The sequence below is a fragment of the Melanerpes formicivorus genome, unplaced genomic scaffold (genome assembly GCF_026170545.1).
Source record: "Melanerpes formicivorus ecotype bairdi unplaced genomic scaffold, bMelFor1.0.p_v2 SCAF_5, whole genome shotgun sequence".
Lineage (NCBI taxonomy): Eukaryota > Metazoa > Chordata > Aves > Piciformes > Picidae > Melanerpes > Melanerpes formicivorus.
In genome coordinates, this window is record NW_027142357.1 from 17969230 (window position 1) to 17991252 (window position 22023).

A 22023-nucleotide genomic window follows, 5' to 3' on the forward strand; every position below is an offset into this window, starting at 1 on the left:
AAAATTAGTTTTGCCTGCAGCTCTCAGCCACCTACAACTTGAGGTATTTTCCAGTACCTTTGAGCCTCCTCTTTGAAAAAACACAAAAGGAGAAAAAGGAGGCACCTGCTGTAGGTAAAAACATTGCTTAGATTAATAAAGAGATGCAAAACAAAACCACTAATTATAAACTGCTTTGTCTTTCTACACACACTGTTGAGATTGGGAAAGTCAAGGGCTTAGAAGGACCAGAAAGGAGGCTGCAAGGAAGGTTCTCCTGGTGAGAAGTCACATTCTTGGAGAGGATAAGGGGCTGGAGAAGCAGGCAAAGACAAAGAAAGGAGCTCTGTGAGCCAGAAATCCACAGCCTGTCATGGATGCTAGCCAGAGAGACCCAAGACTGGGGACCGAACAGTTGCACAGCACAAATCCAACTTTCTGCCCAACCCTCCTGAAAGCAGTGACCTGCTGGAAGGGAATCTGACGCTAAGTTTACCTACCACTGCTGGCAGGGAAGGGAGAAAAGGAATAAACATGCATGAATTATGAGCTCAAATCTCATTGGTTCTTAAATAAACCCCACTATCCAGACCAACCACATGCTGTCATTCACTCCGTTTCCCATGACCCAATCCCCCACATTAAATAGCATTCCCATCACATTAAAATGGTATATATTGGCTGTGTCTACTCTGAAACCCAGTTTGCTATCCCACGCCTGGTATCTAAGGGTGTGTTCTCACCTCTTATCTTCCTGTGAACCAGGGATTTCTTGGAAGGTAATCTTTCTGAAGGTGTTCAGAGCCAAAGGAAGTTACAGGATCTCTCTCCCCACATCAGTGGTCAAGGGACAAGGACACAAGACCTTAGGAAGCAGGATGCATCCAAGAGCATGCTTGTCCTCTAGCACATACAACCAGAATTTATCAGCTTTATCTGTGTAAGTTATTTTAATTACCAGGATACTTTCAATCCATCAAGTAGTATTCAGGAATACACAGGAAAATACTTGGCATTTGAAAATCATCCGTGCAAATACTTAGTCAAACTAACTTCATGTACCCTTCATCAAAACTGAAATCCAAGTCATCCTGCTGAAATGCTAAATTGTCCAATCACGATTTAAATAACATGCATTGAGAATGTCTAAGAGATTATAATCAAGAAACAAAAGACCCCTCTCCCCAAAAAAACTAAAAAACCCACCACAAACCCAACCCCAAACCACCAATCCCTCAAAACAAAACAAAAAATCCCTAGATTCCATACTTCCCCACAGATATAACCAAAGGACCTCAGGATAAGAAAGGATAAATATAAGCAGCTCTGGTAGTCTGGCCCACAGTCAATGTCCTTTTCACTAAACAATATCCAAAGCAGAATTAATATTTTTGGCCCTAATCAACAAAATATTTAAGAATTTACTTGAACAATTTTCTTAACTATAGCTATTTTCTTAAACCTAATTTAATACTGTTGGGTTTGCTAGCAGTTTTTCTCCTATGAATTTACTGCTGTACTTCGGTTTTCAATGCAATTTGGATCACAAGAAACGTCTTCTGTTTTTGACAGTTGAAATCTGAATCAGTATTAATTAACCAGTCAAGCCACTGCTAACTCCTTTATTTCCTCCATTACTGTAATATCCATCTTGGAGGAGGAATTAAGTTAAATACAAGAGAGATATTTCTGTAATACAAGATTATGGACTACTACAAGAACAAATATCAGTTTACAATTTTTAATGCCTAAGTAATTTTCCAAACTACATGCCTGCATTTTCAAAACCAGAAAGTACCATATAGAGAGACAGAGAATCAACTGAGTACACTTTAAAAAATTGTAAAGTAAAAGCTGTCAGTGTCCACAGGAACCATGTCTAGTCACGTTTTCAGTCAGTCAGTCAGCTAGCTGAGGGTCATGTTATTATTTAGTTTCTGTAGGAAAAAAACACAAGTACAAAAATAGTATCAAAAAGCAATGCATGTATTTTTATTTTAAAATATACTGTTACAACGGCATATAAAGCTTTTTAATAGATTAATACTTAATTTTTATGTATGCTTCTCTAGCTTATAAAGAAATACCTCTTTGAGAAATACATGAAGTTCAGCAATTTTTCTGAAGTATACTGTTGACACAAAATACAGTTAACTTTTTGTTTCATTCTGAAGTATCTCAACTATGATACAATTATTTTTGAAAAACAGTGGTGCAGAGAAAAATACATATTAAACATCAGGATTTAATAAAGGTTTAACTAATAAACATAAATCACCAGTGAAAGACTTCTTCCAAGAAAAGGATAATAAGAGAAAAAAAACTAAGCATTTCGTGGCAGAAAAAAAAAATGGTTTTCAACTTAGTAACTAAAAAATTATCTAAAATACCAAACATTTTCAGAAAGGGAAAAATGCAATTCATCCATTTGCTGTGGGCTAAAGTCAATCAGCAATGATTACTACAAGTCACAGAATCTAGAAACTCTTTTCTAAGCACTACTTGAAAGTGTTTTCACTTCCTGAGAAGTGTTAGAGATGGGGTTCAGGTTTGTGATTTTGTGGGATTTGTTTTGTTTGGGTTTTGGGGGGTGGGAGGTATTGTTTTGGTGGTTTTTTTATTTTTTTTTTCTTTTCCATGTGTGGTGGTTTGGGTTTCTGAGGGGGTTGTGGTGGTCTGTATAAAGAACTGCTAAGTTACAATGAAGACATTAATTGGAATCCCACAATACATTCTTCCGAAAGACATCTAATTATTTCTTTCCTTTTCTTTTTTCACATAACCAGCATCAGAAAACTGCAGTGAGGTGCTTACAAACTACTCAGAGCAATGCAAAAATCTGAGTAGAGAGTGCAAGATAACCAACACCACAAACAAAGATAGCTTCTGCTTCAGCAGCTAACTAGAAGTAGACACCAATTTTCTTCTCAAGCCTGTATCAACTGAAAGCAATATGGTTTGAAGCAATTATTTTGACCTTTAATACTTACTTAGCATAGTGGGAGAACCTCATCCAAAAAAAAAAAGCCCCTACATTAGAACTTAAAAGTCATTAAGAAAAATCTTTTTTGTTTGCATTTCCATCATTTCTCTGTTACTTTTAACTACTCATAAACAAATGCATTTTCATGGACTTGTAGGAGATTCAGAGCCTGCAAAATTCATTAGATGGGTTGGTTTAGAATAATATACACATCTATTCAAATTCTCCTGAGAAACAAAGGTTGTTGTAAACTAGACTGCTCCTATGACCAGAAGCTTACACTGCAAGGGCATTAGCACTAGCATACCATTACCAGAAAACACTTTAAAGAAATAATTTTGTAAATTCTATTTGTAAAAGTTTATTTACATGAGAAAAATATCTGGAGAAGAAAGATCTAAAATTCAAATAAAAACTGTATTGAAATAATAAATATTTTAATTACATTTAATCTAAATTCTATTGAATGCACAAATCTTATCACAGATTTTAATCAGAAAACCTTGCATAGAAAGGACTATTACAGAAATCCAGTCACCTTGATAGATAAAAGGCAAGCAACACAACAGGACTTTATTTTTAGGAGGCAATGTTTTCCTTAAGTTAAAACTGACAGAAGTTTAGCTAAAAGGATTATTTCCTTCAGCTAAAAAGGAAAAGTTGATATTCTAACACCTTATAAGAAGAGGGGGGAAGGGGATACTATTTTGGAGGTGGAGAAAATTCCATCCCCTTTCACATGCACAATTTAAAGCTGGAATTGAAAGCCTCTAACTACCGCAAAACCTGTCAGATCAATGTAGAGTCACAGAATCCTGAGCTTCAATTAAATGAACAAGCCCTTCTAAAAAGCATCATGGATGGAATGTAAAAAGATTGTACCATTTTGTCTGAATTTATGAAACTAGCTGAAGGACAAAAATAGAGCAAGTACTTTTGCCTATCTGTCCTAAGAAGCAATAGATGCAGAGACAAGCTGCCAGGAGACTCGGAATAAGGAACCTGATGTACAGGATGTAATGAGATATAACACAGTAAATTTAGAAATCTCTTCTACCTTTTTTTATTGCACAGATACAGTAGATGAAAGGCTAACCAGAGGGGAGATATTCAGCAGTCATTTGCACCAGAATTACAAGTAATTTGTCCAAGACAAGTTTAGAGTGCCAGTCTTACAAAAAAAAAAAAAAAAAAAAAAGTGAAACTAGTACTCTATTATTTGACAATTTACAGAAATGCAACAATCTAGGAAAGGACAAGAAGCTCTGTTGTAATTTTGAATACATAAAAAGATTATTCTTCAAAACCAGCTTAATTTCTCCAGTTTTCTTATTAGGTAAAATGACACAACAGCAAATGTGTGCATCCTAACCTCACCTTATAAGGGAATTTGGATTTATAAATATGCAACAACGGGTATATATTAGAATCTTCAAACAATTTCAAATATCAAGTATAGCCTTTTGAATATCCTATTTTGTAACCAATTGCACCTTGTGTCAGAGGGAGATCTTAAAGAATTCAGAAACCACTCTGTAAAAACATGTCCTTCAGAATGTGGGCACACATGTGTATGAATTTAAAAGATTTAACAATCAGAAGAGAACCTCCCAACCTTCTCACTCTTTTGTTTCTTTGTTTTTAAAAGAGAAAAAGCAAGGACAAATAATCTTTCTAATTCTGAATGCCTATTGTATCTAATACTTTTCTAGTAAAAAAGTAGTCAAGGCAGACCTGGTATTACACTATACCTTACATCGTTATTTTTCCTGTAGTGACCAAGAGGTTGGCCTTTTATTATTGGAAATAAAACTCACATTAAAAACAAAGAGAATCTGTGTATAAAAATAAGATCATAGGTACAATTTACCTAAATTACATTTGCCAGAGCTGCTGATTAAAAAGTTTCCAATAAGTTTTAGCTGCTATCAAATACATAAAAAGAATGCTAGAAATCCATTTTTCTAAAACCCAAGTTTTGTGTAAAGACTAAGTCCACCTTTAGTGAAAGCTCCTTATCAGAACAACAACATGAAGGTCCTTGGAAAAAAGAAGGCACACTGTAAGCAAGACCTTGACTGAGGAGTTGCAGAGACTAAAAAAGGAGTGATACAAGGAGTGAAGGAAGCTTAGAAGTAAAATATTGATGCAAAGAAAGCCAGGATTTCATCTTATGTTTTCTAAATGAGTTAAAGCAAAACTGCATGTTCTCTAAAACTAATAGGGCTAAGAAAATTATTTGGAAAATTCCATAATATTTGGGAGTAATTTTGTAGAAAACAGGGCTTAGCCTTTCCTCCCACAATTACATTTCCCCTTTAGTAATAGTGCTAATGGAAAAAAAAAAGTCACTTTAACCAGACCAGTGTCCCTGAAATCTACAAAAACCTTTCTAGGAGCTCAGCCAGCTTTCATAGGCCATAAGTTTGAACTAATAAATTATCAAACTAATTATCTTAAGAATACATGTCAATCCCTTCACAATAGCCTCCCCAGTATTTTCCTCCACTATCACAAATTCCAGTTACACTCGATACTTGAGAATCCGGATGACTCAAATATCCCAAACCTTCAGTTTCATCAGGAAATCTTCCCTGTGTTTCCCATGTCCTTTTTATCAATTTATCCCTTCCCTCCTCTTCAAGGGCTGAACTCTGCATTTTTACCCAACACCATTGTAAGGGCATGTGTATTTAATGAAAGACAGACACGCACAAACTGATCTCAGTTCCTTTATTTTTCATATTCTTTTCAATGTAACTGATACTCGCATGTACACAAAGTGAATATTTCTGTGAACATTCAGACTGATGTTAAATCAACTGGTTCACATTGTTCAAAAATTATAAAAATAGATTTTTTCTAAAACATGTACATGTGCATATATAAGCATATGCAAACCCATGTACACTTACACCACAAATTACATTTCAAGGTTTTGGCTAATAACTATCATTACATGCTCATACCTAGCTTAAAATAGGCAATGTATTCTGAACCAGTTGAACTTCAGTATAAATAACAGCTAAAACTGGGTACTCACCTGCTCAGTAGGTTCTCTGGCGTTTGTTGGATTCTTCTGTAGGTGAGTCTGCCAATCTTACTTTAAGTCTGACACCATTCACAATCTTGCCATGTAATGCAGTTATGGCATCACTGGCACTTGCTCTGTCTGCAAATTTTGCATAGCCCACATTTTTTCCAGCCACAAGGTAAACTTTTATCAAGTGTCCAAAACGACTAGAAGGTAGGAATGAAAAGAAAAACATAATTTACATGTTTTGCTGTAACATAGATACTTATTATCCAATCAGAAGCATATGTGATTTGGTAACTGCAAAAAAATATGTTCTTATATGTATGTTGCATTTTCTTGTACTACTTTCTTCAAGAACTTCCATTTTTCATATTCCCTTCTCTAGAATTTCAAGCAGTAATAGAAATAATCCCAAAAGTTCATAGCCAATGTTTTGTATGCAATATTACAAAAGAACCATTAAGCATCACTGAGTTATCTCTCATTTAAATGAAAACATAAAGCTGACCAACACCCTAGTATGGCACCCAAAAAACCCCACACGAAACACAACAGGGAGGGGGAAGGGGGGGGTGGGGGTTGTGGAAATCAAGCACACACATACACAAACCAGCCAGTAATTTAGAGGCTAAACTTGCACCTCACTGAAAATTAATTTGCTGACTTTTGATTCGTCATTGAAAAACTCTCAGTGACATGACTGACAATGCAAGTGTAAAGCTTTATTGAAAAGCCCACATTTCCAAGTCCTGAGATTCCCACAGAGTCCCTTAAAAAACATTATTAAAAAAAAAAAAACACCAACCAAACAAATAAAGTCTGCCTGTTTTGGACTGAAGATGTATGAGTATCAAGAGTAGGGTGGAAAGCCTTTTTCTTCTCCAGCATTTGATTAATGAAATCCTGTGTATCAAAAAGGCAATTTTAAATTCCATACAAGTGCATACTCTCTACTTTCCTGTCCTGAGACTTTGAAAATATTTTGGTTTTCCAAAGATTTCTTCCAAATAGAAAAGGGAAATGCCTTTTGCTACCACAGTACACTAAGTGGAAATAATACAAAACACTGGAGGAACAACTGAACTACAGATTTGTTTTAAAAATGACAAAAGTGACCTTTCAAGTCTTTGTTTCTCATAAGAAAGGTCCTGTGAAAGCGTATTTGTTTTGTCTGAGCTGGAGTTAATTCTCCTCAGAGCATCTTTGCAGTGCTATGCTTTTCAGTGCCGTAGCTGGGCATTGATAACACACCAGTGTTTTGGCTAGTGCTGAACGAGTACCCAGGCTGTGTTTTTCCAACATTTCCCTGCCGCAAGAGTACACTGAAGGGTGGGCAAGATCTTGGGAGAGGACAGCACCAGGCCAGCTGACCCAAACTGGCCAAAGGGATATTCCATGCCATATGACATCAGCTCAGACTGCGTATACTAAATGAAAGAAGGAAGTGGTGGAATATTCATCCACGGCATCTGTCCTTCAGAGCAACCATTACACGTTAAAAGCCTTGCTTCTTGGGACCAAAGACCATCTGCTGATGAGTAGCAGAGAATACCATCTCCCTCTGCTCTTGCTTCCACACACAGCCTTTGCTCTTGCTTGGCATGATTAAATTGCTTCTATCTTATTACCAGCCTTTTGTTAAAATTTTCCCCTCTCCCTTCTACACCATCTTTTCTGAAAAGCTTTCATCATGACAGTTTTGTTTTCAACACTGATCTTAAATATTTCATGGTTTGTCTTTTTGGCCAGAGAACACTTATTTGTAAATGAAGTCTTACCAGAACACATCCTCCAACACATTTACAGGTAAAGGATGGGGATGAAAAAGTATAAAAAGCCTTTCCTTCACAGAAGTATCAGGTGGAACTTTTTTTTTGTGCGGTGGAAGTATGGCATCTGTTTGGGGCTGAAGTAATTGTGAGCCAGAAGTTCCTCCAAATGACGGCTGAAAAAGGGGAAAAATTGAAGTATTAATTACCTGATGGAAGAAAAATAAATCGTTTTATCTTATTTACAACTTCTGTACCCATCATAGGGCATAGAGGCTACACCAGTTCTCAAGATTATTTACTTCTGTTATTTGGACAATAAATTCAAGTATCAATTCATAGTAAGATACTTTTAAAAGGAACAAAAACATTCAAACCAAAGGGCCAACTTACAAATGCAGCATCTAAAATAGTTACAGAGGAAAGTGAGCAATGCTCTTCATCAATATAGCTGGTTACTTACAGCAGTTCAGAAGAATACAAACAGTATCTACAACATTGACTTACAGGGGGTGTCCTATACTGCTGAACAATTGCACTGTTATTCCGCAATGCTGATGACACTTGGGCTGTTACCAGCTGTGTTGCCATTTTTCTGATGACGCTGCAAGCAGAAGTGGTAATAAACTATTTTAAAGTAAGAGCTAAGTTACAGTAATCTTAAATTCAGCAATGGAAAATAACTTAATGCCCATATAAAACTATCACTGGAAATCTGTAAACTCACATAAAGAAAATCAAGTCAGACTTTCATGCCACTAGACATGATCATAGAATGTATTGAGTTGGAAGGGACCTGATCTGACAGTACTCATGCCAGCTGCAAGTCTCTGAAAACATTTAAAACATTTCTACACAGAGATGCAGAACTCTCTGCTTTGTTTTAGTACCCCAGGAGAACAAAAGTAAGTATTTAACTGCACACAGCCCACTATACTTTTCATAAAGCGTCTAAAAGATAGAAGGGACAGAAAAATTTCACCCGTTTCAATAAAGGGCCCAGAAGTCAGAATATTACTACGGGAAGTTTACTTCCATCTTTTTTCTCCAGCAAATTTGCTTTGCAACAACTGAATAAAGACTCAGGGCTCACATACAGGACCATGCAATAGTAGGTATTACTGAAAAATGAAGGAAATTGTTTGCAAGAAGGATGGTTGCAGTAAGTTTGGAGGGGTTCAGTTTAGATCAGGGATACATGTCTGAAGTGAATTTCCCTATTGTCCCTCTTTACTGTTTTCATTAATATCCCAGAATAGGTCTGACATGAACTACATTACTTTAGGATGAAATTAAGATGAAATACTTACTATAGGAGTGTACCTAAGCCACTCCAATGTAGAATGGACATTTAAACCACAGGAACAGATTGACCATCTCTAAAGTAAAACCTGATGATGTCTGTGCAGTAGGCATATCAGATCCTCAATATACAACAGTTTTACTCTATGTCTGGCTACTACCTACTCACAAGGCTACTATTTCCAGCACTGCAAACACATGATATCACGTAGATGGAGATGTTCAAAAAAGGACTGAACGTGCCACCTGAAGCCATGGTTTAGTTAGTCATGAGGTGTTGGGTGATAGGTTAGACTTGATCTCTGAGGTCTTTTCCAACCTTATTGATTCTATGACCTGGGTTCAATACAAAAACCTTATCAAAATCACATTCCAGCCTTAGTACATATTAGAGACATTTACTAAGAACCTTGCCAACTCTAAGATTTTCCAATGTGTCTTAAGGATATGTATTTTAGTCTTCTTTCTCAGACTAGTAAGTTTCAAACAGCTTATTCTAAACCATAAAAAAAAGCAAACAAAAGCACCAACTCCCTAAACACCTAGATTTCTTGAAATACTATCTACAAGTATGAAACAAAAACCACAGTGACATTGCTGTTACTACTTTTGTTACAAAAACTGAAAATTTAAAATAAATAAATAAAAATTTAAAGTTTTGCTCTCCAGAATACAGCTTACAAACCTTCTTTCTCTACGTATTGGTACTTACTCTGAGCTATCACTCCCATCTTCTAGGAAAACAACAGTTAGTCGATTTCCAGGAGGATATTCAAACCCATGCAATTTATACTTGGCATAAATGGCTGATGCCGCAGTACTGTATTGAATCACAGCATACCCTGCAAACCCAGCACACAGTGTCAGTACAACATGGGTAAATCGTAAAACCAAACTACATTCCTATAAAGCATGTTCGTCAGGCATGATACAAAACCTTCAAGTCTTTTAATCACAGACTACATTACTTAATAGCCACATCAGTAATAGGTGAGGAAAACTTCAGTGGGATTAATAAGTGACAGATCAGATAAATTCAAGAGAAAGCAACACAACTGAAATCACACCTTCTTCCTTAACTTTCAATTAGAAACAAAAGCATACAGAGTTTCATTTTAAACTGCAATTATTCCATCAACAGTGAAACACTTCTCATGGTTTTGATTCTATCCTTGAGATTCCATTATCTGAAAACACAGGTTTGAACAAAACTGGGGTTTTAGGTTTATGCATCAGTGATACCAGCAACGACTGATACATAAAACATTAATTCTTTCCAACTATTGCACTGTGTTTTGCAATACAAATGAATTACGTCTGATCAAAAGGCATTACTCCACACTTTTACTTACCACTATTGGTATGAGGATCTCGCTGAACATCACAATATTCCAATCCTGGAACTAGATCAAAGAGGGCAAACAGCTGCTCTTGGATAAAAGGAAGCCGTGATACCACTGACAGACGTTTGGAGACTGGCTCTTGAATTCTGCTCTCACTTTTTTCAAAACTACAAAACTCTGGCTGCCCACCTGAAAAATCAACACAATTTGAGTCATCACACTGGCATGCCTTCATTTCACACATGTTTTTCATTCAACTTTATATACAAAGAGTGATGTGCTCATTTCACCAGTGCCAACTGAAGTAAAAGGGAACCATGAAAATACAGAAGTGGAACACCTGGCTTGTTCCTACCTCAAACATCTAGTTTACTGTAAGTCTTAACCCAAACCTTTATTAGCTTCCCTTCTTCTAAATGGCTTTTTTATTTGTGACCATACTCAAGACTAAAACTCATTTTTAGTATAAAAAGCTGTGACTTACAAAATGGAAATGTATTTCCTCTTGGTTCTTGCCTTGTGTTGATACTGTAATAATCATGTTCGAAAGACTCAGATGACTTATTTTTAGGTTCTGCCAAAATGGCCCTGTAGCCTGAAAGAAACACACAAACAGAATCACTTCAGCTCATCTAAATTATCTGACTAGATCTGCTGTCTCCCAAGTGCTGTGTTTAGACATGTTACTCAGGAAACCCAGTAAGTGCTAGGTTTAGGAAATAACTTAATCTATAACTCTTGAAGTCTGACATAGTAATTGTGTTGAAGTTAACAATTTCCACATAGAACTGTTCCTAGTCAAGTCAAGAGCACAACAGAGCCCACTCACTGTGAAAGTAACTGAGGGTATGTTGCCCTGAGAGGTTGTGGAGTCTCCATCCTTGGGAGACATTCCGAATGGGTCTGGACATAGTCCACAGCACCCCTGTGTGAGCAGAGGGGTTGGGCAAGATGATTTCCAGAGGTCCCTTCCAACTTCAACTATCCTGTTATACTTGGTGGGATTCAGAAACACCAGAGGCAATCATCTGAACCTCCATACTGTAACAGCAGTTTGTGTATGTTTCCTGTATGCACTGATCTAAGTTTTGCTTTTATGACAAATACGTATTACTCCCAGGCTATCCAACAAATTTAGTTTAACCTCATAGCAAAAAGAAAATAAGATTTAACTGCATACTAATATCAGACTTGTATTCCTATGCAAGAATTCTCACATAATTTTTCTTATGACAAATATGATGTAGAACCATCACTTACACAGCTGGAGAAAAAAAAAATACAAACACACACAAACAATTCACAAGAATAACAAAAAAACCAACCACACCCATACATCAAGTTGTTTCATTTTTCTGATTAAGCAAACATCAAACAAGAGGTTGGACTAGAAAGCTGCTGCTCAATTTCCCCTAAAGAATTTCTTCTCCCAGATGGGCAAGTCCAGTTCCCTCCCTGCCGTGTAAGTCAGGTTTCCTCTACCACTACTGTGGTGGCCTTCCACCAGACTCACTCAAATTCATTAATGCCTTTGTGGTACTAGGGCATAAATGACAAAGAGTTGGTCAGGAAGCTCACCAAGTCTCTCATTCTGCAACAAGAAAACAACCCCCAAGATTCAATTAGGATGAATTTGCTCTTAAAAAAATGTAATCAGGACAGTATGCCTATGGATTAGCAAATATATTTGATTAAAAATTTTAATCAAATATATTTAGATTTAAAATGTGTATTCCCAGGAACACACTAAAATGAGGGTTTCCCGTGTGAAGCCTACAGTACAGGTCAATAATAATGCATAGAAAACTATCCATTTCCAAACTCTTTTCACTGATCTTACAGTTTGGTGCTGCAAAAACATTATCAGGTGACTGTTTTAAATGAAAATTAATAGCTCTGTTTTATTTATGATGCATTCACATCACAAATAATTTACCTGCAGACAAAACTAAAAATTAAAGGTAGGGCAATGATGATGTACACTTATTGTGAAAAACTTGAAAGAATTCAGTTGGATTCTTACTTCGATCACACTCTTCAATTGCTCGGGCAGCTTGGGATGGTTTTAAATACCTCACATAGCCCAAACCTTTACTTTCTCCAGTAGTCTTGTTTTTAATAATGCTGCAATATTCAATGTCTCCATACATCTAGAACAATTAAAAAGTAAATTAATTTACAGTATTTGAAAATGCATTCAAGTTCTATGATTTTAACCCTTATGATAAATTAAGACAAAGGCAACTAAACAACAACTAACAAATAGTGAACCAGCACCTTAAACTTTTCTCGCAGATCTTCCTCTGTATAGGATTTTGGTATCATAACGAAGATTCGTGTAAGCTCCTCATCTTCAAGATCTCTGTGGCTTCCAGAAGCTCTTGACTGTGCAATAAATACCTAATGAAATAATTGCATAGATGTTCATTACTGGAGAAAGGGTCTTTACTATGTATCAACATGCAAGAAACAGTTTGCTTTAACAAGTCTATCTTTCACATAATCTAGCTTTCCTAACGGGGAAAAAGAACATCTCCGATCACAGATACATCTATACGAACAGCCCTATAAATATAGTGCATTCTAAATAGTGTCCCAAACATGAAGGAAAACCATGGGGATAATGAAGAATCATCAGGAATCAGCAGCACTGTCAAATGTCACAGGTGGCCTGAGAGGTAGCAAAAAAATGCATTACTGCAAGAGGCCTAGTACAGCAGTAGTAACAAAAAATAAGTAAGCAAACAATCAAGCAAACAAGTCTACGAGCTTAACAAAACCTTGTGAATGCAGTTCACTGTTCAGTTGGACAGAAGTCTGCAGGTCTAGTGCTCTACGAAGGATCATAACTTCTCACACCTGGAACTGTTAAAATCCTGCTCAATTACTGAAATAATTTTAATCTCACAAGCGCACCCTAGAAAGTGCCACACAAAAATTACCCACAAGGAAACAAAACCCCAAAAAATCCAGACCAACCAACTAAGAAAAATAGAATCTTCAAAATAAGCCCCTTATGCAAAAGCAGCCACTGATTTCATGCAGCTCTTAATGCAAAGGAGTAAGGAATGCAACTCAGATCGTTCAGCTTCTCATGGCAAGTTCTTCAGAAATAATTTTACTGAGTCAATTGCATTTTTCATTCTTTGGAATCATTCATATCTTCTCAGTACTTGAGAAACAGGAAACCAATTCCAGAAGTTGAATGCTCCCAGCAAATACCAGAGATTAAAACAAACACAACTGTGTCGATAAAACAGTGCACAAGATGCAAAATCAATCTAAAATACATTTGCAAACTCTTTATCCACGTTTATCTTGCTTGCAACCTGTAAAGTATACTGTCTTAGAATATTTCACATTTCCTCAAGGTGCGTTTTGGCGGTTTTTTGGTTAGGTTTGGGGTTTTTGTGTTTGTTTGGCGGCTTGTGGCATTTTTTAAGGAGAATAAAAGCAAAGAGGAAAAAAAAGGAGAAAAACGCAGCTCTATTTTCTAGGTACAGTTTTTTTTTTTCTCCCCGGCCTGCTGCGGTTTATGCCATGCGTGGAAACTTCGGACGAGGGCGCGACTCCTGAACAGCACGGCCAAGCCCACAAAGCCCGCAGCCCAAACACCCCCAGGTTTGAACCAAGAGGGTGCCAGCACCAACAGTACGTGCGGAAAGCGAGTAGGAGGGTGTCTGAGGCTCGCTGCTTGCTGCCAAGCCAGGCGGACAGCTATCTGCGGATGCTCCAGGGCTGCTCCTGGTGGACCTCTGCCTCAAGTCGCCAAGACAAGCCTCCTCCCACAGAAGGGCTTCCCGTTGCTCCCCGCCTGGGCCAGCACTACCCTCAAGCGGCAAGCTTCGGGCGCAGCAACCAAGGCCTGCCACCCTCTGAAGCCGCCATGCTGGAAAGACCAGGGAAGGGGCACCCCGCCGGGCCCTACTCACTCGCCCTCCGCCCCGCTTCTCGGCAGAAAGGTGGGTGGCGCGGCCCAGCGGCGGTACCTTGATGGGCTTGGTGTCTGGGACTAGGCTGCGGCCATGCATCTCCTCCATTGCTCGGCAGGCCTGCGAGCTCCGGGCGAACTTGATGAAGGCGATGCCGCGGGACTCATTGGTGCGCTTGTCGCGCAGGAGCCAGATGTTCTGGATGTCCCCGAAAGGGGCGAAACGCTCCCGGATTACCGCCTCCCCGGTATCCTTGCCCAGCACCACGAAGACACGGCTGTTGGGCGGCTCATCCAGGCACTCCGCCGAAAGACGGACACCGCTGCTTTCTTCCATAGCGCAGCCGCTGGACTCTGGGACTGCCAAGGACCTCTGGTTTTTCTCAGGGGCCGACGGGAAGCGCTCACTGTCTTCCTTCCGCTGGGGCGATAACATGTCCTCCGCCCCTCCCGAACTCCCGCACCCAGTCAGGGCCGCGGCCTCGCCCGCGGCGGGCGGGGCTTCCCGGCCTGCGAACAGAACAGCGAGTCGTAGAAGCCGCTTGTGTGGAGGAGTCTGTTCGTCGGGCTGTACGGCTGGAGCGCCTCCTGGCCCGGCTCGGGCACTGCCTGGGTGGGAAGGGATAAGCAAAAATGAATCGAGAGTTGCTGCCGCGGAGTGATTCTTCCGGGTTCTCCTATTTCCTCTTGCAGCTCCCCCCGGGGGCAGTGCCTCAGAGCCAGCGAACTGGAGGAACCCTCGTAGGACAGCAGGTCCACCCCCCGCGCGGGAGGAGGGCCGTGATCTTGGAATGTTTTCACGGACACTCCATAATCTTTCTGGGCAGCCTGTGTCAGTGCTCCGTCACCCTCACTGTATATATATATATATATATATAAAGTGTATCTTGATGTTCAAATGGAACCTGCTGTGTTTTCATTTTGTGCCTTTTGCCTCTGATCCTGTTACTCGCCATCACTGAGTCTGGATTAATTTTCTTCATTCCACCTTTTCAATATTTATGCACATATACACCGACGATGAGATCCCTCTGCATCTTCTCTGGACTAAAATAGTCCCAGCTCCTGAGAATCTCACAGGTACTGGAGGAGGAGTTGAATTTGACAGGTCTGGAGACATTGTAGGTAGCACTGGGAAATCCGCAAGGAACTCCTGAAGTGCTACCCAAGCCACCAAGCTGGGCGTAGGAGTTGATCTGCTGGAAGGTAGAGAGGCTTTGCAGAGGGACCTCGACAGGCTGGACAGATGGGCAGAATCCAACGGCATGAGATTGAACACATCCAAGTGCCGGGTTCTGCACATTGGCCACAACAACCCCATGCAGTGCTACAGGCTGGGGTCAGAGTGGCTGGAGAGCAGCCAGGCAGAGAGGGACCTGGGCGTACTGGTCGATGGCAGGCCAAACACGAGCCTGCAATGTGCTCAGGCAGCCAAGAGGGCCAATGGCATCCTGGCCTGCATCAAGAACACTGTGGCCAGCAGGAGCAGGGAGGTCATTCTGCCCCTGTACACTGCATTGGTTAGGCCACACCTCGAGTACTGTGTCCAGTTCTGGGCCCCTCAGTTTAGGAAGGATGTTGACTTGCTGGAACGAGTCCAGAGAAGGGCAACAAAGTTGGTGAGGGGTTTGGAACACAAGCCTTATGAGGAGAGGCTGAGGGAGCTGGGGTTGCTTAGCCTGGAGAGGAGGAAACTCGGGGGTGACCTTATTGCTCTCTGCAACTACCTGAAGGGAGGTTGTAGACAGGCAGATGTTGGTCTCTTCTCCCAGGCTACCAGTACCAGAACAAGAGGACACAGTCTCAGGCTGCACCAGGGGAGGTTTAGGCTGGATGTTAGGAAGAAGTTCTATACAGAGAGAGTGATTACCCATTGGAGTGGGCTGCCTGGAGAGGTGGTGGAGGTGTTCAAGAGGAGACTTGATGGGGTGCTTGGTGCCATGGTTTAGTTGTTTAGGTGGGTTGGATTGGTTGATGGGTTGGACGCGATGATCTTGAAGGTCTCCTCCAAACCGGTCTATCCTATTCTATTCTATTCTACCCTGTTTTAGATTGGCCTTCTAGACAAAAGTACATTACCCTTTACCCTTACCATCAAAGTAGCCCTAGAATAGCAATCAAGGAACTTAAAACTACCTTATCTTTCAAAGGCATGAATAGTAAGTTCTGTAATTCTGCACCTCTTGGAGATGCTGCAAAAGAAACATGCTACTTTTTCTAATTGTAAACTGGCTAACTTTGAAAACTTAATTCAGGACCATTGGCAACAAGATCATGTTAAGAAAATTTGCAGCTTAACAGTCTTACCGAAGCTTACCTTTACAATTAAGTCCCAGTCAATTTTTGTTACTTTGAAACATGTAGATTTTATTACCATGCAAGAGAAGTATTTTATAAAACTGTACAAGGAGATGATAAATGTGACCAACCATAGTGTAATACTGTTTTCAGTAATATTATTCAAATTTCCCCTTCTTTTTAAACATTTTTTTACATAGATCAAATTAGGTGATGATGAAAAAGCCAAGGTCTTTATTCAGAAGTGTTCTCAGTGCTACTCAGTTGAAAACCACAGAAAACATGGGACAGAACCAAATCTTTGTGGTTTATTTGCCCACAGAACAGGAAAGGATGCAGATTTTTTTACTTCAAACAAGAACAAATGTAAAACTAACATGTGACATAGGTGAGCTGCAGTGTTGGAAGGGATATATATGGAAAAGCCTTTTTCTTTAGAACTACTTACTCACAAGGAGTCACAACTGTCTACATTGCATTACTGCAGATGAATCATAGATTCAGAAAGAAAATCCTTGATCTTTACATTAAGAAAAAGATTTACCAATATTCAGCCCACCAGGTCAGAAAATATACATATAACTTTCCTAGAACTTTGTAGCATCAACGTGCAGATTTTAATTTCTGTTTCTTCGAAGGGCTGTCAGATTTTGTTCGCTAGTCACTACCCTCTACTGGCGTCATGGTGTGCTGCAGTTGTTTGTTCAGAACACTTCACTAAACACTGGTAAACTATGAGCTGTCTTGTGTTTTTCATACAGTCTTGAAAAGCAGTGAAACGTCAGACAATGGAAAGTAATTCCACACAGGTTTCATTGCTTTAATTTATATTGTTTGAATATAAATTATATTATTCGAATCACACTATTAATTACAAATAACAATTTCTGGCTACTAAGGTGCTTTAGAATTAGCTGGGTTTTTGTTTTGTTTTGTTTTCGTTTGTTTGTTTGTTTTCTCCCCTGCAATTTCTAGGAAGTCTTTTGTGATGTTCACTTTCTACTGGGAATTCCTTCATACAAAACATCATCAGTATATTTTTTCTCATTAAAAAGTTAATGCACAAATCATACAGATGTTATTACAAGTTTTTAAAAGAAATACGACAAAGTGGTATTGCAGCATACTTTAGACAATGGGGAGAGTGAATGCTGATGAATACAAGAGAAACTTCAGTATCTCTTTATAGGTATTTCAGTAGTTTTAAGTACCACAGTAAGCTGTTGTTGACAGAGACAGGTTGTAGCAGTGTTTGAAGGAAACACCACAAGGTTTTTCAATTCCTGTCAAGAGATTCCAGGAAATGGCCATTGACAACACCTTTTCTAATGCCCTTCAGGGAGCACAGCCTTGACAAATTTCATGTCAATCTGTAGATGCTCATTTTCAAGAACTGTCTGAAATTAAAGCTGGATCTTCTGGATACTGGAATTACAAATCACAGTATCACAGTATCGCTAAGGTTGGAAGAGACCTCAAGGATCATCGAGTCCAACCTGTCACCACAGACCTCATGACTAGACCATGGCACCAAGTGCCACATCCAATATCCTCTTGAACACCTCCAGGGATGGTGACTCCACCACCTCCCCAGGCAGCCCATTCTGATGACGAATGACTCTCTCAGTGAAGAACTTTCTCCTCACCTCGAGCCTAAACTTCCCCTGGCGCAGCTTGAGACTGTGTCCCCTTGTTTAGAATAAACCTTTATTAGAATAAACCAAACCAGGTTGGAAGAGACCTTCAAGATCATCGTGTCCAATCCATCAACCAATCCAACCCACCCAAACAGCTAACCCATGGCACCAAGTACCCCATCAAGTCTCCTTCTGAACACCTTCAATGACGGCGACTCCACCACCTCCCCGGGCAGCCCAATCTATAGCGCAATCACTCTTTCTGTATAGAACTTCTTCCTAACATCCAACCTGAACCTCCCCTGGTGCAGCCTGAGACTGTGTCCTCTTGTTCTGGTACTGGCTGCCTGGGAGAAGAGACCATCATCCGCCTGTCTACAACCTCCCTTCAGGTAGTTGTAGAGAGTGATAAGGTCACCCCTGAGTCTCCTCTTCTCCAGGCTGAGCAACCCCAGCTCCCTCAGTCTTTCCTCATTAAGGCTTGTGTTCCAAACCCCTCACCAATTTTGTTGCTCTTCTCTGGACTCGTTCCAGCAAGTCAACATCCTTCCTAAACTGAGGGGCCCAGAACTGGACACAGTACTCGAGGTGTGGCCTAACCAGTGCAGTATACAGGGGCAGAATGACCTCCCTGCTCCTGCTGGCCACACTGTTCCTGATGCAGGCCAGGATGCCATTGGCCCTCTTGGCTGCCTGAGCACACTGCAGGCTCGCGTTCAGCCTACCATCGACCAGTACCCCCAGGTCCCTCTCTGCCTGGCTGCTCTCCAGCCACTCTGACCCCAGCCTGTAGCACTGCATGGGGTTGTTGTGGCCAATGTGCAGAACCCGGCACTTAGATGTGTTCAATCTCATGCCGTTGGATTCTGCCCATCTGTCCAGCCTGTCGAGGTCCCTCTGCAGAGCCTCTCTACCCTCCAGCAGATCAACTCTTGCCCCCAGCTTGGTGTCATCAGCAAATTTACTGATGATGGACTCAATGCCCTCATCCAGATCATCAATAAAGATGTTAAAGAGCACAGGGCCCAGCACTGATCCTTGGGGCACACCACTAGTGACTGGTCGCCAGCTGGATGTGGCACCATTCACCACCACTCTCTGGGCTCAGCCCTCCAGCCAGTTCCTAACCCATCGCAGTGTGCTCCCATCCAAGCCATGGGCTGACAGCTTGGCCAGCAGTTTGCTGTGGGGGACGATGTCAAAGGCCTTGCTGAGGTCCAGGTAGACTACATCAACAGGCCTCCCCACATCCACCAGGCGGGTCACCTGATCATAGAAGGAGATCAGGTTGGTCAGGCAGGACCTGCCCTTCCTAAATCCATGCTGGCTAGGCCTGATCCCTTGGCCATCCTGTAAGTGTTGTGTTATTGCACTCAGGATGACCTGTTCCATGATCTTGCCTGGCACTGAGGTCAGGCTGACAGGCCTATAATTCCCTGGCTCATCCAACCGGCCCTTCTTATGGATGGGCACCACGTTGGCCAGCTTCCAGTCCTCTGGGACCTCTCCAGTGAGCCAGGACTGCTGGAAAATTATGGAGAGTGGCTTGGCCAGCTCATCTGCCAGCTCTCTTAGCACCCTAGGATGAATCCCATCTGGTCCCATGGACTTGTGGGGATCCAAGCTGCTAAGGAGAGTTCCAACCACCTCCTCATGGAACATAGGGAAACTGTGCAGCTCCCTGGCTCCTTCTGCCAGCTCTGCAGGCCAGCTGTCAGGAAGACGTTCTGTCCTTCTAGTAAAAATTGAGGCAAAGAAGGTGTTAAGTATCTCTGCCTTTTCCTCATCCTTTGTTACAATGTTCCCCTCCATGTCCACCAAGGAGTGGAGGTTGTCCTTTCCCTTCCTCTTACTATTAATGTATTTATAGAAGGACTTTTTGTTGTCCTTCACAGTAGAGGCCAGTTTAAGCTCTGGTGCTGGTTGCCTGGGAGAAGAGACCAACCCCTTCCTGGCTACAACCACCTTTCAGGTAGTTGTAGAGGGCAATGAGGTCACCCCTGAGCCTCCTCTTCTCCAGGCTAAACAATCCCAGCTCCCTCAGCCTCTCCTCATAGGGCTTGTGCTCAAGGCCTCTCACCAGCCTTGTTGCCCTTCTCTGGACGCGTTCAAGTGTCTCGATGTCCTTCTTAAACTGAGGGGCCCAGAACTGGTGTGGCCTAACCAGTGCAGTGTATAGGGGCAGAATGACCTCCCTGCTCCTGCTGGCCACACTGTTCTTGATGCAGGCCAGGATGCCATTGGCCTTTTTGGCCACCTGGGCACACTGCTGGCTCATGTTTAGGCAGCTGTCGATCAGCACCCCCAGGTCCCTCTCCGTTTGTCAGCTCTCCAGCCACTCTGACCCCAGCCTGTAGCTCTGCATGGGGTTGCCGTGGCCAAAGTGCAGCACCCGGCACTTGGACTTGTTGAATGACATCCCGTTGGACTCCACCCATCTGTCCAGTTGGTCAAGGTCCCTCTGCAGAGCCCTTCTACCCTCTAACTGACTAACATCTGCCCCTAACTTGGTGTCATCTGCAAATTTGCTGATGACTGACTCAATCCCCTCATCTAGATCATCAGTGAAGATGTTAAGGAGGATGGGGCCCAGCACTGATCCCTGGGGGATGCCACTAGTGACTGGCCACCAGCTGGATGTGGCATCATTCACCACCACTCTCTGGGCTTGGCCCTTCAGCCAGTTCCTAACCCAGCACAGAGTGTTGCAGTCCAAGCCACAAGCTGACAGCTTAGCCAGCAGTTTGCTGTGGGGGACGGTATCAAAGGCCTTGCTGAAGTCCAAGTAGGCCACATCCACAGGCCTCCCCACATCCACCAGATGGGTCATCTGATCATAGAAGGAGATCAGGTTGGAGAGGCAGGACCTGCCCCTCCTAAATCCATGTTGGCTGGACCCGAGCCCTTGGCCATCCTTCAGGTGTGCAGTTATTGCCGCCAGGATAATCTGCTCCATCACTTTCCCTGGCACTGAGGTCAGGCTGACTGGCCTGTAGTTTCCAGGTTCCTCCATCCGACCCTTCTTATGGATGGGGACCACATTGGTCCCCATATATACTTACAGAGTTTAAAAGTAGTAAGTAGCTGTATGTGAAATGATGCAAAGAACTACAATTCTCCATAATGCAAAAAAGATTTATATCTGTCTTATAAAAGTGACACAAAACTAACTTATACCTTGTGCATTATGTGTAATTTATGCTCATATTCCTCTTGGATTCCAGACACATTATGTTCAGAAGCATCACACTTGATTTCAGACTGTAAGTATTTTCATAAATAAATGGTGTTGGGACAGCCTTGTTGTACTATGTTTTTCAGTTGTCTGGAGTGAGAATGGATTATTTAGAAAACCCTAAAAATTATATTCCTGGTACAAAATTATTTTTTTGTTAGAATTACAAAGCAGAATGAAAGAGCTGATCTTATTGCATACTTGAAAAAAAAAAAGCAACTTCATGAAACATTGCTGGAATAGCTGTAATAGTGGGAATGTTTTGAATTTTGACTAGCCTCTATGTCAGGCTTTAGTATTTTCTTGTTAATATTCATTAGGAACTGGCCTTAGCAAAATCAAATAAGCATATGTTTTAAGATGCTATGCCCTAATAAACAGCATTGGACAATGAACATTCTTTAGAATAGAATCATGGAATCAGCCAGGTTGGAAAAGACCTCAGAGATCATCAAGTCCAACCTACCACCTAACACCTCATGACAACCAAACCATGGCTTCAAGTGCCA

General features: G+C 41.1%; 1 protein-coding gene across 1 annotated transcript; it reads right to left on the minus strand.

Moving 5' to 3' along the window:
- Window positions 1-1706: 1706 nt before the first annotated feature.
- Window positions 1707-15007, minus strand: RBM45 (RNA binding motif protein 45). Its single transcript, XM_068138508.1, has 10 exons — window positions 14403-15007; window positions 12691-12813; window positions 12437-12563; window positions 10898-11008; window positions 10423-10602; window positions 9783-9912; window positions 8276-8372; window positions 7778-7944; window positions 6006-6202; window positions 1707-1916 (listed from the first exon to the last, which is right to left on the minus strand). The coding sequence occupies exons 1-9, from the start codon at window positions 14778-14780 to the stop codon at window positions 6010-6012; spliced, it is 1506 nt and encodes a 501-aa protein (XP_067994609.1). The 5' UTR covers window positions 14781-15007; the 3' UTR covers window positions 1707-1916; window positions 6006-6009.
- Between the last annotated feature and the right edge of the window lie 7016 nt (window positions 15008-22023).

Excerpts from the sequence above, each read along its gene's own strand:
- RBM45 (XM_068138508.1), bottom strand. The coding sequence starts at position 14,780 with ATGTTATCGCCCCAGCGGAAGGAAGACAGTGAGCGCTTCCCGTCGGCC. Across the intron at positions 12,564-12,690 it reads ATCTGCGAGAAAAGTTTAAG|ATGTATGGAGACATTGAATA; the intron begins GTGCTGGTTCAC and ends TAATTGTTCTAG. Across the intron at positions 6,203-7,777 it reads GTGTTGGAGGATGTGTTCTG|TCGTTTTGGACACTTGATAA; the intron begins GTAAGACTTCAT and ends CCTACCTTCTAG.